This window comes from Capra hircus, chromosome 4 (genome assembly GCF_001704415.2).
Source record: "Capra hircus breed San Clemente chromosome 4, ASM170441v1, whole genome shotgun sequence".
NCBI lineage: Eukaryota > Metazoa > Chordata > Mammalia > Artiodactyla > Bovidae > Capra > Capra hircus.
Genome location: NC_030811.1, coordinates 14,371,564 through 14,388,588, shown reverse-complemented (window position 1 = coordinate 14,388,588; position 17,025 = coordinate 14,371,564). Strand labels below are relative to the sequence as shown.

General features: G+C 53.2%; 3 protein-coding genes across 3 annotated transcripts in view; 1 reads left to right on the top strand and 2 right to left on the bottom strand.

The window, feature by feature from the left end:
• TRPV5 (transient receptor potential cation channel subfamily V member 5) overlaps positions 1 to 9,593 on the bottom strand; it is a 29,995-nt gene extending 20,402 nt beyond the window's left edge. The window contains exons 1-8 of the mRNA XM_018046845.1: positions 9,410 to 9,593; positions 7,272 to 7,369; positions 7,012 to 7,134; positions 6,412 to 6,549; positions 6,049 to 6,147; positions 5,713 to 5,888; positions 5,184 to 5,330; positions 3,107 to 3,319 (exon numbers count right to left, since the gene is read on the bottom strand). Coding sequence (XP_017902334.1) covers positions 3,107 to 3,319; positions 5,184 to 5,330; positions 5,713 to 5,888; positions 6,049 to 6,147; positions 6,412 to 6,549; positions 7,012 to 7,134; positions 7,272 to 7,369; positions 9,410 to 9,543 — 1,128 coding nt within the window. The 5' untranslated portion in view covers positions 9,544 to 9,593. The remainder of the gene's footprint in view (positions 1 to 3,106; positions 3,320 to 5,183; positions 5,331 to 5,712; positions 5,889 to 6,048; positions 6,148 to 6,411; positions 6,550 to 7,011; positions 7,135 to 7,271; positions 7,370 to 9,409) is intronic.
• On the top strand, positions 10,571 to 15,091 carry C4H7orf34 (chromosome 4 C7orf34 homolog). The gene is given in 4 exon segments (XM_018047482.1): positions 10,571 to 10,608; positions 13,940 to 14,205; positions 14,747 to 14,942; positions 15,028 to 15,091. Coding segments are annotated over 4 exon segments (564 nt in total).
• KEL (Kell blood group, metallo-endopeptidase) overlaps positions 15,711 to 17,025 on the bottom strand; it is a 47,855-nt gene continuing 46,540 nt past the window's right edge. The window contains exons 18-19 of the mRNA XM_005679618.2: positions 16,656 to 16,751; positions 15,711 to 15,922 (exon numbers count right to left, since the gene is read on the bottom strand). Of these exons, the coding sequence (XP_005679675.2) occupies positions 15,761 to 15,922; positions 16,656 to 16,751 (258 nt within the window). The 3' untranslated portion in view covers positions 15,711 to 15,760. The remainder of the gene's footprint in view (positions 15,923 to 16,655; positions 16,752 to 17,025) is intronic.

Sequence of the window (17,025 nt, the reverse complement as noted above, 5' to 3'; positions counted from 1 at the left end):
AAACAATCAGAGTGATCGGTTTCACCTTAGAAAGCTCAGCAGATCTCAAGCCAAGCTGAGCTTGAGAATCAACCAAGGAATTTCTTTAAAATACCACTGCCAGGGGCCACTATTTCAGACATTCTAATGCCTCAGGTATGAGGCAGCTTAGGGATCCATAATTTTTTTTTTTAAACCAGATTTCCGTGTTTCTAATGTGTCAGTGTTGTTTAGTCGCTAAGCCGTGTCCCACTCTTTGTGACTCCAGGGACTGTAGCCCATCAGACTCCTCTGTCCATGGGATTTCCTAGGGAAAAGTACTGGAGTGGGTTGCCATTTCCTTCTCCAGGGGTTCATCCCAACCCAGGGATCAAACCTGCATCTCCCACATTGGCAGGCAGTTTCTTTAGCACCGAGCCACCAAGGAAACCTTAATAAGTAGTCTTGGTTAAAAAACTACTGATCTAGCAAGACATAGGATCTGCTCAAGTCAAACAGCTATTTGGTTTTAGAGTTAGAGCTTAAATCTAAGCCACCGAATCCCAGACTTCGAACTTTCTGCTCACTTGGCAGTCTAGGAGAACTAGGATTATAATGCACTTTGTTCTGCCTAAACCAAGTAAACATTGAATGAAGACAAGAAATTAACTCATTAATTTAGAGAGTTCTTGGGAAGTCCAGGAATAGCATAAATTTTATGGCTGAGCAATGGAGCATCCTAGAGTGAAGACATTTCTTAGAATATCTCCAAAACTCCACCATTTCCCATGACTGCTTTTGCCTAGTTTATGCCACCTTGTATAAATAAAGGAGTATTTTCTTTCCTTTCCAGTGTTTTGAGATGGTGCTCTGGGCTACTGTTGTGGAGTCCAGTGACTTTTCTAGATCCCATGAGACCCACAGAGAAAATCCTACAGTGACTGAGGACTCTGTGTGTCCAGATTTATTGAATACAAAAGTACTCATTTATCTGAGAAAAAGCTCTGTAGGCTAATTAATATGGCAACAACTGCATTAATCAAGTCAAGACCCTATGTTGGTACATTTTCATATTTCTAAGACTCTCAAGTAATAGAAATGTAGAAAAAAAGAATTCCATATTATTCAATAAATGTGGTGCATCATGAAAGCAGACTCTTTCAAGTCATGGTGATAAGTTTGGGAGCTCCTGATTTAATCTGAATTGACTTCCTACTAAGAGGAACATATGGGCCCCATCAGCTCAGGACCAAGGCCCAAGGGCTCATGCCGAAAAAACACAGACCTTCGCTGATGCTCTTCCCCATTCAAACTGCTCACAGCTGCTTTCTTAAGCCCCAGCTACCCAACCAAGAAAAGAATATTTGAAAGTCATGAGTCTTCTATTTGGGCTAATGCAGATTTTATCAAAGTGAGCAAAAGGGTAAAAATGCTGAAGGGGGAAAAGAGAAGAAAAAGAGAGAAGATGGAAAGAAAGTTAGAGCACTTAGCTATAATTATGCTTCATCTAGTCCTGAGGCAAGGGGAAGTAGCTGCTAATAATTTAGACTATCTGGGTCAAAGGAACATTATGTTCATAGGGACATAACTAGTCCTCCCCCAGAGAGAAAGAGACACAGTGGTAAGAACAAGGTAAGAAAGAAGAAGTCTTGGTGATAATCAGTTGCTCAGCATCACCCAACTCTTTGGCTAGAAGGCTATCTACATTCTGGATCTGCATTCTAGATCCAGAAAATCCCCCCAGTCAGCCTGAAACAAAGGAAGGCTTGCAAAGAGTGCATCTGAGGAATCAGAGTCAGGAACACTGGAAATGTCCAGCCACCCCCTTGTTTATCCATTTCCTTCATTGTTATCGCTGGCCCATCTCAGTTGGCCATCCCTTCCATGTCCTTATTTCCTGGTGTATGGCCTCCATACCAGGGACAATCTTCATGTCCCATTTGAGATGCAGGGAACCCAGCTTCCCCCGAATGCACCTATGCCCACCTCGAACAAGGCAGCCCCACCATACTCAGCCTTGTGTTCTGCAGGCAGCAAACCCTGCTTTGTGACAGTCAGAGGCTCTAGACACATGGGCACGCTGTATATACACCAAGAAGCAATTCTAAAAGCTTAGAGTGATTTGACCTACTTCAGCATTTAGTAAGGCTCTTTGCCCTGTCCTTTCTTTGAGTATCCACTGCCTTTGAGCTAACTCGACTCAGGTTATTTGTTCCTTAACTCCTCCAAACTGCCCCACTCCAAGTCCAGATTGAGCTATACCTCTAGGGGACCCATTCTGCATTGAGCATAAATCTCTAGCCATTGAGCTCTTACTTGCATGGCAAAATTGTTCCCCCTGTGTCTTTTGCTTTCTGCCCACATGCCTGCACTCCCTTTTAGGTATTTTCAGGTCACTAGGACAAGAATTTTGGTGACCTATTAGATGAACCCAGTGTTGAATGTATATGCCTAGAAGCACGCATGAGAGCCTGCTCATTCTGTCACACCAAGGAGTCTCCTCCTTTCAACAGCAGACCTGGACATCTACTCCACATCTCTACCCAGCTGTCCTCACCCCAGGTCTCTGAAGGTGACTCACAGAATGGCAAGCTTACCAGAGTAAAAGGGACCCCAGAGACTATTTCCTTCTAACTGCTACCCAATCTAGGCATCCTCTGCAGCACATTTGACAGGTGGTCAGACAGCTGATACCTCACTTTCAATGCACTCATATTGACTGTGTTCAGAAGTGAATGCAGGTCAGAAGAAGGTCTGTGTTACCCTAACAGATTACAGGCACACTCAGAAAATGGACCTGGAGCACACTCTCCCTCCCTTTAGAACAACAAAGCTTCTGTCGAAGGTCACATTTACAAAGATCTGGTCTACAGACCTTTGTGAGTAACAAGGGATTTTACAAAGGTACAGGTAAACTTAAGCATTCTTCCAAAGTTCACAAGAAAGCCGTCACTCGCTGGACAAGTCCGCTTGTATTCATTAAGCCCCAGCTTTGGTCCCCTTAACTCCTGCCTAATTTCTGTCCAAGTGATCAGGAGCCTGCCCCTGCCAGAGTCAAGGGGCTGGCATATTTCCTGGGCAGCGTGGCTCTGGTTTCCAGAGCCATCACCCCATGCTATCAGCCCCTCTTATCCCCTCTAAGAGTCACCTGGAGCAGCTTCTGCTGGAATATGGTGATGTCTCGGGAATCTGTGCGGTTGCCACTGCGGGCCTTGAGAGGACGGTGGATGCAGCACATGGTGAAGCAGATCATATAGAGCACATACAAGGCTCCCAGGATGCAGAAGTAAGGCCGCCCGTACTTCCTCCACTTGAAGTTCACCAGCTGCTTCACTGGGGTCTGCTCCAGGATCTGACGAGCCTGCGGTAGAAGAAGAGGGCAGCAGGAGATGACCAACATCGTGAGCTGCAGCACAGGTTCCCCACAGGGTCCCAGACAGGCAGCGTCATGATCAGCACAAGTGCCATTCATTCAGTTCATCTTTTCATTCATCTCTTTTACAGACGACGAGTCAGTTTCTACTGTATGCAGTGCCTCATGCTAGCGCTGCAGATAAACCATGGCAGAAGTAAATACCAGGACCTCTGAGCTCCTCAGAGACTCTGAAGGATGAGACACAGATGGGTGAGATAGCTGAGTGAATGGAGAGTTAGGCAAGTTCTTTTATAAAGTAGCAGCAGTTGCCAGAGCGGGAAGGGGTGAGAAGACATTGGCACATGAGGGGGATATGGCAGAATCTTTTGGAGGGCGCAGGGATTATCCTGTATGAAGCGGCTGAGGGCCAGATCATGGTACCTCATGAATGCCAAGCTAAGGAGTTGGACTTTATTTTCTGAATGCAATGGAAAACAATTGGAAGGTTCAAGCAAGCAGGTAGTCAGATTCACTCTACAAGTATTATGGACATGAGAGGAGCAACAGAGGACTCAGAGAGTCGGGTGTGGCCATAATCTAAGCTGGGTGGGTTAATGCTCAGATCTGAGTAGCCAATGAGACATTAAAGATGCCCCTGAAAGAGGATGATAGATGGCATGATGCATCTAAGAAAGTAGGAAAAGGCAAAGTCAGAGCTTAGTTAGAGGGATTACCCACGAGCAGAAAAAGTACCTTTTCCCATCGAGCCTACAGAGTAGGAGAGAGACTGGTGGTGGGGGTGGGGGGCAGTTTCTAGACCTGCTGGGCAGAACAAGGCAGGAAGCTGAAGAAGCTCCAGTGAGGGAGCCTCTATTTTCATCATAATGAACAAATCTTGGTTGCCTGATAGAACTGAAGGTGAAGGCTGGGCTTCCAATCCCTAAGAAATCCTGCTCTGAAGAAGTTCATGCCAACCAGCCACTTTGTTCATCAGATCCTCTGATAAACCAGATCCCCTGTTTGTTAGTACCAGCGATCATCTGAGTTTTGTGGCTCTTAAGTGAAGTGAAGTGAACTCGCTCAGTCGTGTCCTATTCTTTGCGACTTTGTGGCTCTAGAGGGTTCCTAGGAAATTGTCGGGTGGCAGATAAACAATAAGAACTGTATTTTGCCACCATCTTGGAGGTTCCAGAAAGCATCAGTATTTTCTTCTCTTTATAAATCTTCAACAAACTTCCCTTTCCCTCATATCACCCAATCTAATACTGTCTGAATGATCCATGTGTTTTTCCCTCTCTGGAAATCTCTCTTTTTCCTCATCTGCCTGGTGATTCCCAATTCCTCCTAGAAGCCCCAGCTCAAGCACATCTCCTGTGACATCTTTTCTGGTCCATCCAAGCCAACATAAACCAACCTCCATTCTGTTGCACCATTATGTACCATTCATAGTATAGACCCCAATGTTTATCTTGAAGGCTATTACAGTTACTGAGAACAGGGATGGAAAATTAACAAAGCTGTCTGCAAGGAACTGTTTTTTAATTTATTTCTGTATTCTCAGTTCTTGGTACAGTGTCAGGGACCCAGCAAGAAGCTCAATATGCTGAACAAATAAGTGATAGGAAGCAACATCTATCTGCAGGACTCCTCATATGCAGTGTTAGTATGAGAAAGGTAAGCAGAAGGGACCAAAGCTAAGCAGAGAGAGCAGAGTTAGGGAAGGGTATTGATCAGCATTTTCTCCCAAAGTCCCAGGAGTCTATCCTCACCCTCATCTATTACAGGGAAGCCTCTGGAGCCGAGGATCTTGGTAAATAGACGGGCTCTGCACAGACACCTGACAGCCCCTAATTCTCCATGTTGCCCATACCTCCCGTTTCTTGGAGGAGACCACAAGCTCTAGAAAGGACACGTCTTCTCCCCAGGAGTCAATCTCTGTGAGGTCGTAGAGAGTGGAGGTCAGTGGCCCGCATGTCCACTGGATGTACTTCCGCTTCTGCATCAGATGTTGGAACATCTAGGTGGACACAGGAGTGAGACGGGGGTCAGCATGTAAGGAGCAGGTCAAGGGCAATAGCATGGTTGCTTACTCGTTGGATCTGATGGACAGCTGGGAACTGACAAGCCTCTGTTGACCTGAACCTTTTAATTTGGGGCTGTCTTTCCTTCCCACAAATCCTATAAATATCTGAAAGGAGAGAATAGGCAAGGGGAGTGGAACTTTGGGTTACCATAGCAGATATTCTCAGGTAAGATTCTGTAATCCCCCTGAGTCAGAAATTCCTGATGCTGAGGACTTTAGTGATGGAGATGAAGGTAAGGGACCACCACCTTTTGGGGGAGGTTGGGAAGAAGGATCAGGAGAAGGACCCCCGTGGGGTTGAGGACGGGTCCCTCACCACAGTGTTGCCCTCCACTCCGGCCAGCTTGAAGGGGGTGAGGCCCTGGTGATTGAGCATGAGGTCCAGGGACTGCAGGTGGTCCCCTCGCCTGTCGTAGGACAGCAGCAGGTTGTACATCTGGCAGGCAAAGGTTTTGTTGGGCTGGAGGACGAGGATGTGCAACACTGTGTTTCCTGGGAGAGGACACGGGGTGTCACATGACCCCTGGGACCAGAGTCCCTGCTGTTCCCCAGGACCACCCCCCACCCCGAGGGGGCCTGAGGGCGGTCCCAGCCCCTCCCCTCTCCCCTGCCACCCCCAGCCTGCCAGCGCCCCCTCCAGCCCAGCTCTTACCCAGGGAGTCCTGGGCCCGGATGTCAGCACCGTGCTCAATGAGCAGCCTCACAATCTCCTCGCTGCCCATGCAGGCGGCAAAGGACAGAGGGTGCTCCCCTGGGGAGGCAGAGGCCCAGGCGGGCCGGCATGAGATGCGGGCAGGGAGGGGCAGTGTCTCCAAGCAACCGCCTCTCCCTCCCCCATCTCTGCTCTGGGCCTGGGGACCCTTGTCAGCAGGACCAGAGGCAGGGATGCTGGAGGGGGCCTTGGGGTGGGGCTGGAGGCTTGGCTCTGGCCGCCCCAGGCACGGGGCCTCCTCAGCCCGCCCTGCCTTGACTGATGCCCCCCTCCTCATCCTCCCAGCCCCGGGCCTGCTCTCACCAAAGTAGATGAGGTTGTGAGGAGTGAGGCGAAAGGCGGAGCCTATGGCCCTTGCAGAGACGCTGGCCCCGTGGGCGAGCAGGGCTTTCACTAGGTTCACATTCCGGTTCATGACCGCTATGTGCAGGGCAGTCTGACCTGGACAAGAGAGCGCTCCGTCAGGGTGTCTGTTCCCAGCTCTCTTGGAGACACGGCATCCCCCCTGGCTTCCAGGAGATCCCTGACATCCTTGCGTGGATTTCCTCCCTTGACTCAGCAGAATGGTGTGAGACTGACCCCAGATGTCCCCCAGGCAGCTTCACTTAGCTGTCGGGGCCTCTTGACTACTGGGGATGGCATACAAGGGTAATCACTCTAGTGCAGCTATGAAAGAGAGAGAGTTCTGCTCTTCACGGAATGTGAAAGGAGTCGAAGGGAAATAACAAGTGGCTAAAGCAGGTCCCAGACACTCACAGCCAAGACCAGGACCTCTGCCCTCCTCCCACACTCCTGAGCACCCATCACTCCTCCCCCGACCTACTCTCAGAGGCTTATTGTAAGAGGTGACCTCAGACTCTCCCCTGCTTGGGTCCACCTTGCAAAACCGTGGAGATGCCTCACCTACAAATGGCTCACAGATGGCGGGCTCCTTGACCAGCTCGGGGGCAGCCTCCATCAGCACCATGGCGGCCTCCAGGTTGTCATAGAGGGCGGCCACGTGCAGTGCCGTCTCCCCGACGGCCCCTGGAGCGGAGGAGATAGGGGCATCAACATTTCCCAGAGACATGCTCCACCGCCCCTCAGCAGAAACCCTCAGAGTGCCTTGCGGGGCATGGCTGGGACCTCTGCCCCATCTGCAACACTTCAAATTCTGATCCCACCTCGTTGGCGGAAATCACAGTTTCGATCCAGCAGAAGTTTCTTCAGGACACACAGGTCGTTGTCCTTGGCTGCCCGAAGCAGAGGAGACTCTCGAATCCTGTAAGAGGATGAACAGGAATCAGGCAGAGACAGAATGGGAGAGAGGCCAAGAGCAGAGAGGAAGAGAGTCCTTGTCCGCCTGGACAGACAGCGGCCACATGGAATGCATGCTGACACGTTGCAGCGTTGTCTTCTGGACTCTAGCTTGGGGTCAGATGGGGGCAAGAGTCTGGCTCAGGGTCCCCGTGGGGCAGCATCGCTACCTCTGCTCACCGGTGGTGAGGGGACTCCTGGCTCAGCTGACTAAGTGGCAGAGTGCCTGAGGGAGGGGCCCCAGGGGAGGGAATGGATGGTCCTGGTGGGCCTGGCCAAGTCATTCTACCTGAGTCCATGTTTTAGGAACTTGGGAATCAGGAGCAGGTGGAGGAGAGGGAATTTCTGCCTGGTTTCATCCCTGCTCCCAGGCCTGCTGAACCGGCTCTCTTTAGCCAAGAGGAGCTGGAGAGACCGGGAGGGGGCTGAGAGAGAGGCCAGCTATTGTTCTGACTCCCTGGGGGCTGTCCAGACGCACATTCCTGCTGCGGGGAGGGAGAGTTCTGAGATGAACTATGAAGGATCCATCCCTCCCTGAGTGTCACCCTTCGACTCAAGAGTCTGAACGCGCTGTCTGCTGTCACAGCGTGGCTGTGAGCTTCTCTGAGTGTGTGCATCTCAGAGCGGGTGGGAGGAGCCCCATGGAGATACTCCTCCTGTGGTACCTCTGCAGGTTAATCTTTGTCTCTTCCCTGCCTGGGTGAGCCAGACAAGAGATAATGCCGAAGCCGGTTCCTGCTGGGCAAGTATGTGTTGGCTCTGAAGGTGGACACACGGATAGCAGGTTGAGGGTCAGGAGGGGAGAGGTGAAAGGCCGGTAAACAGACTGATGGCGGGCAGTTCCCGTGATGACCCCTAGCCCCCAGTTCCTCTCTTCCAATGGTCCCCCCCAGCCAGGGGAAAGAAGCTTTTTATCTGAAGAAGCTTGTGATTTCAAGGTAGGGCTCAGGTCCGCCCCTCACTGAGGTTCTCTCCAGAGAGAACGGGTAGAGTGGGAACAAGCCTGCTGCCCATCTCACCCAGATCCTCCGTGTGAGCACACCCAGCTCAGGGCAACTAAGCCAGGACTGCAGAGTCCAGAGGCCCTGCACGCAGCCTCCTTGCTCCGGCCTCTGGCCTGGAGAAGCCACTGCTCGTGAGTCTAGCCCTGGCTGCCAGCTCAGATCTGCTAATGGCAGCTCTCTGATGGGAGCCAAGTCCCCCAAACACCCCGAGGGAGAAGCCTGCCTTCAGGATGGGTCCCTGCCCCCATTAGTCTTCCGGGGGTCTAGACCTCAGGGCTGACCATGAAATGCTCTGCTCCTCGGAGTCACCAGTCCCGGCGGAGGTGTGCCAGGGCTGACCATGAAATGCTCAGCTCCTCGGAGTCACCAGTCCCAGCGGAGGTGTGCCAGGGACAGGCTCAGCCTCACTGTCTGCTCCGGATCTAGTACAGCCCGCGCACAGGAGACTCGGGAAACACAGATGGGCTCTAGGAGTTCCCACTGGGATTCCTCAGGGTCCCCTGGTTTCCACAGTCAGCTGGTCAGTTCCAGCTGTTGCACAAACCAGATCTGTCCCGTTGTCAGGCCATCAATTTCATTCTCATTAACAGTAACTCCTCACTCTTTCTTCACCCAATGAGTGTCCTAAAACCCACAGGATCTGAACCCTCCCCCAGCACCCCGTTCCCCACCAGCCTGTACCCGCCCTGCCCCACTCACCCCTGCCATACATGCTGGCTTCTCCTGTCTGGTATCTTTGGGTCCCCAGCACCACCACCCGGCGCCCCCCACCCCCCCGCCCACCTTCACTAGGTGAGAGCCCAAGCATCACCCTGCCCCAGCCTTCCCGGGACCCAATGCCACACCCCTCCTCCACTGCTGACACAGGAGCTCGGCTTCCATAACAGATGCACGGGCCCATCCCAGCACTGGGCACTGAACTCTGGGGTGCTCTGGTGGGCAGGGCAGACTGACCCAAGTGGGCTGAGGGCCTGAAGCTCGGGGAGAGGGGGGCAGCCTACTTCTTCTGCTGCAACATGTACATCTCGTCCAGACGCTGATCCCAGTCTTGCTCAGGCCAGGAGGTCAGCCAGGAGGTCAGCAGTTTCTGAAGTTGGATCGAGAGACCCCTGGCCTTGGACGGAGGTGCTCCCATGTCTTCTCCTTTTGGGCAGTGGCCAGTCGCGAGGAGGAGGTGTTTCAAGGGAGCAGGGCTAGGACTCAGCTGGCAGCTGAAGCAGAGACGAGGAGGAGGGATGGGTCACAAGTGAATCTGGCGTGGTGCTGTGCGGGGTTTGCACGTGCACGGAGGGGACTGGGGGCCCTGCCAGGAGAGAGAGACTTTACCTGGAGGGGAGGAGCTCTTTCTAGAGAAAGCCCCTGAGGCACACAGCCTGCCTCGGAGCCAGCGGGGGGAGGGAGCTCTTTCCTATCAGTGAGCTAGGGCGGCTGAGACCGGGCCAGGGGAGGGGTGGGGCCCAGGAATCTGACCTGGGAGCTGGGATAGAGCCCAAAGGTGGGTCCTACAAGCCCGCTGAGCAATTACCTCAGATGCAGGACAGTAGAGAAGCAAAGCCCTCCAGCTCTGCAGTCAGGCAGGTCTGGGTTTGAATCCTGGGTTTCATTCCTTGCAGGTCAGTTAGGTGAGCTTTCTGTGCCTCAGTCTTCTCATCTGTAAAACTGGGGTGATACTTACATGCTCTCACAGCAGAGTCTGTAAAGCATAGTCATAACAGCTCAAGGACAGTTGATTCTTCTTCCACAAAGGGGGCTCAAAACCCCCCAGAACGGCTTGCTCTGCCTAGTACCCCACAGCCCCGCATCCAGCAGGTCTCTGGCTGCCCCTCCTCCTGGAGAAGCCCAGGGCCTCCTCTTCCATTCCAGCTCCTCCCTTCCAGGCAGAGGAGACCCCAGTGAGCCCTGAACGTCCACAGAGGCTGGGCAGCAGGGACTGAGCGGCGGTGGAGGAAATCACAGGACTCCCTCCAAGAGTGAGTCAACAGGAGGAGCAGGAATAAAGATAAGACAGTGTTAAATCATTTTATGATATAACAGTTTCCATTTTTCTTCCTGATTGTTTTCAAAGAGATATATTCAGATATATCCCCTGAACCGTAGTCATTCAAGAGATCCCCACGTTCCCTGGGTGCAGGCCAAAGCTTCTCTAGCTCCTAAGTGAGAAGATGGAGCAGAGAGAGATGCTTGTGGCTCCCAACGGCCGGTGAGAGGCAAAACTGGAGCTGGCTTGCCAGGTGGAACCTCAGGTCCAAGTCACCCATCAGACCTCACTGCTCCTTAGGAACCTTCTGCTTATAACAATGAGAGGCGTGGGTGGAGATAGGCTGGGGACCCTCTGCCTTGGGGGTCTTCCAGGGCAGGGACCCCTCACTTCCTTTGCTGTAGGAAAGAGAGAGCGCTTCTCTAGAGACTGAAGGATGGGCAAAATCACCTTTCGAGAAGGATGAGAACTGGAAGGAAAATAAGTAAGGAAAGAAAGAGGAGGTGCCCGAGACAGCAGGAAGCATGGGCTCCCCCAGGGAGGGGGCAGATGCCAGCTGGGAAGGGGGAGGGGTCACCTTGCGGGACATTTTTCTGCTTTGCTGGGGGTGGGGCAGTGTGGGGCTGTAATGATCTCCAAGCCTTGAGACTTCCAGTCTAAGGAGATGGAGGGAACGATAAGGGTGAGGTGGGGGTGTAGATATGCTGATAAGCAGGGCTGCAGAGGAAAGGAGCGCCTGCCTAGTAATACTCAGCCTATAATGCTAGTCCTGGAGGGAGTGGGGGAGGGAGGGCCCGGTCCAATCCGCACAGAGCAGGTGTGCAGGCTGCCACCAAGGGCACTATCCTTGGGTGCCAGAGGAGGGAAGAGGCCCTCCACCTCTGGGTCTTCCCTTCCTAGTTGCACACGCCTTTGTCTGCACTGTTCTTTTCAGTGGAGGGGTGGGGAGAACAGGAACAAGCCTCCTGAAGGAGACCAAACTGTCCCCTCATCCCACCCGGAAAGCTGGAGATTTAGAAATGACTTCCTGATCTTTGGGCTTCCATGGTGGCTCAGCTGGTAAAGAATCCGTCTGCAATGCAGGAGACCTGGGTTCGATCCCTGGGTTGGGAAGATCCCCTGGAGAAGGGAAAGGCTACCCTCTCCAGTATTCTGGCCTGGAGAATTCCATGGACTGTATAGTCCATGGGGTCGCAGAGTCGGACACAACTGAAGGACTCTCACTTCGCTTCCTTATCTTCGGGGAGCCCTCTCCTCTTCTGTCCTCTGGCTTCTCTCCCCAGTCCTTTATTCCCTTTGTCAGGTCCTGCATGGCCACCCTCCCCTCCCTTCTCTCATCAGTCTTCACCCTCTGAGAGCTTTCTGCAAACCAGGAGTCCTACAACCTCCCTCCCGCAGGCAGATGCTTCCCTTCATGAGGGTGATGCCCCAGGGTCTCGCGAGAGTAGATGAGAGCTGGTCCAGGGCCCCTGATAAAACCTCACTGTTTTATCTCTGAGCCCATTGGCATCAAAGGCACCAGACCTCTTATTCTGATATGATAAGGAGCAAAGTGTGAGTCACTCAGTTGTTTCCGACTCTTTGCATCCCTATGGACTGTAGCCTGCCAAGCTCCTCTGTCCATGGAATTTTCCAGGCTATACATACTGGAGTGGGTAGCCACTCCCTTCTCCAGGGGATCTTCCCAACCCAGGAACTGGACCCAGGTGTACCTCACTGCAGGTGGATTCTTTACCGTCTGAGTCCAGAAAGGAGGAGCCCAGAAGAAAGGAGCCCAGAAAGGAGGACAACATGTAAACCTGGATTTCAATATTTAGGTCATACACTCCCACCCTACCTGCCCGCAGCTCTGTAGGGAAAGAATTTGAATACTATCTTATTGTCGTTGGATGGTGGAATTTTTTGTTTTTCCATAATTTTTAAAATATACTTTTGTAATAATGAAAAAAAAAAAACATGAAGGGATTCCTGGTTTCCCATGAAGATTTCTCTCCTAGGCACAGGGCGTCGGGCAGGTGTCTGGTGAGGAAATTAGAGTTGTGGTGGTCGTTGCCAGCCAGTTGGTCCTTCCGGCTCTAGCTGCTCCCCTAAGGCAGGCCCAACCCCAACCATCCAACCCGTCCAAACTCACAGAGTTGGAGATGGCTTCTCAGTTAGCCAGGAACACAGAAGCTTCTCCCCCAAATAGCCAGGAGGAGGTTAGTGATTTCTTTCCATGCAAGCAGCATTTCCTGGACCTGCAGGTCAAGGAGTGCAAGGGAGGGGTGAACAGGGTCACCCGCTTACTGAAACCTGCCTCTCCCATCATCAGGTGACCTCCTGTACTGCTCCGCAGTCACCCTGTCACCGGGCTTGGATCACGGAAGTATGTAGGAGGCTGTGTTGGCCGCCCAGGAGAGAGTCTCCCAGTAAGCCTGTCGGCTGGCACAGGCGACATCCTCGGGAAGGAGGCTCTGCTGGCCCTGCCATTCGGCCATCTGCCCCCTTTGAGGAAGAGCACACATTTCTGGACACATTTGACGGTTCATTCAGGCGTGCATGTGTGGATGCCGGGAGTGATGTGAGCTCACGGTCCTGGCACCTGGCTGTCCCTCATGGCCTGTATCTGACTCTGGTTTTCCAGAACTGGCCTTCATCCCGTCTCCCCAGCCCTCTGCTCCAGGAAGCAGATGTCAGTTAGCCCCAACCTATTACTGCCAACAGGTCTGTGCCCAGCAGGGTTACGGGCAGGGCAGGCACTGGGACGTGAAGGCAAGTTTCTTGAGATCCATTCCTTGGGATCCTCGCCTCTGCCATGCCAGTTTTTCTGTGAAGACTCTCTTCCTTCCGCCCTTTAGAGACTGAGATTAGACACTGAGTCTTTAAGAGCTTTGTCTGAGGACAGGAGGATGTGAAATGAGGCAGGACGCATTCAGTGTGTCAGCACAAGAGGGCAAAGCTAGAACTGAGGGAGTCCAGGGGAGCACAAGGAATGAGAGAGCAGTTCCATTTGGGTCCAGAGTACTCTGTTCTCACACCCAAAGCAGGTACCTACCTCCTCCTCCAATTAGGTCCTCCCCTGCCCTCATTTTGAATGGACTGAGGTTCACACACAGCCCAGGACTTGAAGAGACTCGTTTGGACTTGGGTCTGGGCCTCAGTTTATGCAAGTCGCTTTCCTTTGAGAAAGGCCGCACAGAAGAGTGGGGTGGGAAGGTGTGATCTTTAAAATCTAAAGAATCAGCAAGAGCCCTACTCTGCACCTTATTATCTGTGTGACCTTCAATGGGCAAGCCATTTCTCTTGTGAACCTCGGTTTCCTCATCTATATAATGGGTATGGCGATGTGGATCTCATGACATAATGGCCGTGAAAGGACTGCACGACTCTTCGGTCACTGCCGTGGCCCTCCACTGCCAAGGTCCATGGCGGTCCTCCCCGGAGCCTCTATTGTCCCCTGCAGACTACTCTCCATGCTCCTGCCTGCCAGTGGAACTCTCTAAGGAGCTGGGATGAGGGTCGAGCCCACAGCTGTGATGTCACAGAGCTCATGATGTCAGAGGTCCTCTGGAAGGGAAGGGAGAAAACGGTGCTGGGAAGGGGGAAGGGCCGGGACAACGGACAGGGGAGGGAGGAGGCGGGGGAGCCAGCTGGGCACTGGGACAAGCAAAGACCAACGGCAGCGGCTGGGCAGGCCCATGAGCTCCTTGGGCTCCCAGCTCTGCAGGGCAGCATTCCTGGGCGCCCTCTTGCTGCTGCTGCGAGTCAAGGGGGTGAAGACCCAGAGAGGGAGCCCAGGCCTAGATGAGAGGAGTCAGAAAGAGAAGACACCCTCTACAGGTAGGGGAAGGAGGACACCTGGAGCTGGGGATCAGGGCTCTGTGGAGCCAGATCACTGGTCAGGCCGGAGGGGAAGCTAAGCTGGGTTTGGATCATGGGCGATCGCCTCGGCCCTGTTGCACCGCTGCAGCGTGAGTGTCCAGTAAAGGGTCTAAGGCATGGCTCCTGGCCAGAGCCGTGTTCAGGGCACGGCGGGGCCAGCTGATGCGCATGGGGCCCTGTGGAGGTGGAGAAAGGGTCTTTGAAGTTCATCCTTCTCTAAGATGGCCCCTCACTCCCCAAATGAGGTGACACTTTGGAGGAGGCAGTGTGCATTGGCAGTGGGATGTGTGTGTCCTTGAGTGGGGACTATGACGGCACACAGACCAGGAGAGACTGCACCCCACCCCTCGCCAGGAGCATCACCTCTGTGGTCAAGGACAAGGGTGTGGGCCGAGGGGTGCCCATGTTCCCCAACTCCTTCTCGTCTCCAGGGCAGTGCAGGAGCACGGGAGGGCAGTCAGAACCCCTCCTTTCATGCCGTCCCCTTGCCCCATTCCAGACCAAGATCGAGAACAGTTCGAAGAGCACTTCATGGCCTCCTCGGTGGGTGAGACGTGGCAGGTGGTGGACATGGCCCAGCAGGAGGACGACAAGACCTCGGAGGTGGCGGCAATCCGTGACCACCTGTTCGACCTCGCCTTCTGCTTTAACCTGGCCAGCATCATGGTTTTTTTATGAGGGACGTTGAGGCGGAGGTGGTGGCCTGGTTCCTGGATGAGGACCTGGACATCTACCTCCGCTTTATGATAGCTTACTGACCCTCTCCCCCCGGGGCTCCAGGGCGCTTCTCCCAAGGGAAACGAACACGTGGCTTTCTGGCTCCCGCCAGCGGCCCTCTTCCTGAGGTCGCAGCATCAGAGAGACCCCTTGCTGGCCTGTGGGCCGTCCACAGCCACTGCCCACTTGCCTCCCCATGCTCTGAGTGCCATCTCCAAGAGCTGAGACACCAGACCCCTGCCCTTCTCTCCCCTAGCCTCTCCTGGCTCTATTCAACAGGGAGAGGAGGCAGCAACAATGAAAGTAATAACAATCAACTCCTGTAAGCAGCTGGGGGCAGCTTCATTCTGTTTCTAAGCGGTCTGCTGAGTGGCACGACCTTTGGCCCACCAACCTTCAGTTCAGTGATTGCTTCTTTAGCTGACGTCGATGGAACTCTGCTTGGTCTGCTCTCATTTTTTCTGACTTCTAGGCACAAGGCATGTCTGAGAGTAATGATGGAGAAGGCAAGGGCACCCCACTCCAGTACTCTTGCCTTGAAAATCCCATGGATGGAGGAGGCTGGTGGGCTGCAGTCCATGGGGTCGCTGAGAGTCGGACACGACTGAAGCGACTTAGCAGCAGCAGCAGCAGGCACAAGGCATAGCAGGACAATGTTCTTAAGAGTCAGGCAGAAGCCAAGGGCCAGCTTTTATTTTTGGAATGGAAGTGCAGAGGACCTGTTGCCCTGATTCCTGGGATGGGGCGCAGAGATGCCGATACACCTGTACTGAGATCTCTTTGGGAACCGGCCAGGTTACCAAAGTTGGCAGCGGCTGGAGGGGTTCAGGAGGGCCCCCTGGGGACAGCGGAAGTGTCTGGTGAAGCCTGGACTGTCGCTTAGGGGACCGTGGACTCGAAGAGTAGGAGGGCTGTGAATGTCCTGAGGATCCTGGGTGCTGGGGTCCCTACACATCACCTGGGGAGAAAAAGAGGTCCACATGGGGTGAGGAGAACAGCAGAGCATCGGATGAGCAGGACGCAGCAGGCCTGGTGACCAGGGACAGCAGACAAAGACAGAAGCAGGGACAGAGTGCTCCCGGCCTCGGGGAGGAAGAAGATATTCGCCATTTGTAGGTCATTTAGTCTGGCAGCGGGTATCTGGTGAGGGCGGAACTGTGTCATCATAACATCTAAAAGTGCCCTAGAGGCAGGTCTGTTGTGAGAACTCTGTGGGGGTCTTCAAGCATCCTGGGGAACTGGGGACAGTGTCTTCTGAGGGAATACAGGGCACTGGGCGGGGGGATATGCCAGGTGGGGACCCCACCTAGGGGTGGGGTCTCCAAGGAGGAATATGATCAGTGGATAGTCTGTTAAGGCTCTTTTGGAAGGCATCTGTATTTCTGGAAGAAATGAGAGAAGACAAAAGTTGGTCTCATCTCAAGGAGGAATTTAGGAATGAAGTTTTTTTGTTTTTTTTTTCCTCTCTCTTTTTTTTTGAAGAGAGTGCTAGACTCGGTAGAAGAATTTATAGTAGGATGAAGGATGGTCCCCAGGGCACAAGTGTGAAAGGGTGACAGTGTGGATTTGTGCAGCAGAGGGTTGGGGACACTGAGGGGAGAGGTTTCAGGCAGGAGAGATTCTCTGAGCATTAATGGGAGGGTATTTATCTGACGTGGATTAAGCCCTGGTGGGAGATGTCGGCTGCTTACCTGGGCATAGCTTCGGAAGAAGAGTTGCCGGGGGCTGAGGTCTAGGCCGGGCAGGATGGTTTCCCCACGGAACAGTACTAGCCTCTTTTTGTATGCCTGGATATGGGGGTGGGATGGAGAGTTGCCCTTAGGCTCCAGACCCATAGCCAGCTGGAAGTCTGATGCCCTATATACAATATCCAAAACCAGCTCCTGGTCCTTCCCAAGTTCAGCACTGACACACTGATCTGAACCAGGAGAAGACATCCTTGCTGTAAGACCAGTGGATAGCCTCGAGAAGAGGGCTTGTGGAGTGGGGGTGGGAGTCCTCAAGTTGCCAGCGGTTCAGTAGGGATGTGAAGGGCAGAAAGCTTTGCATGTTTGCATGAGG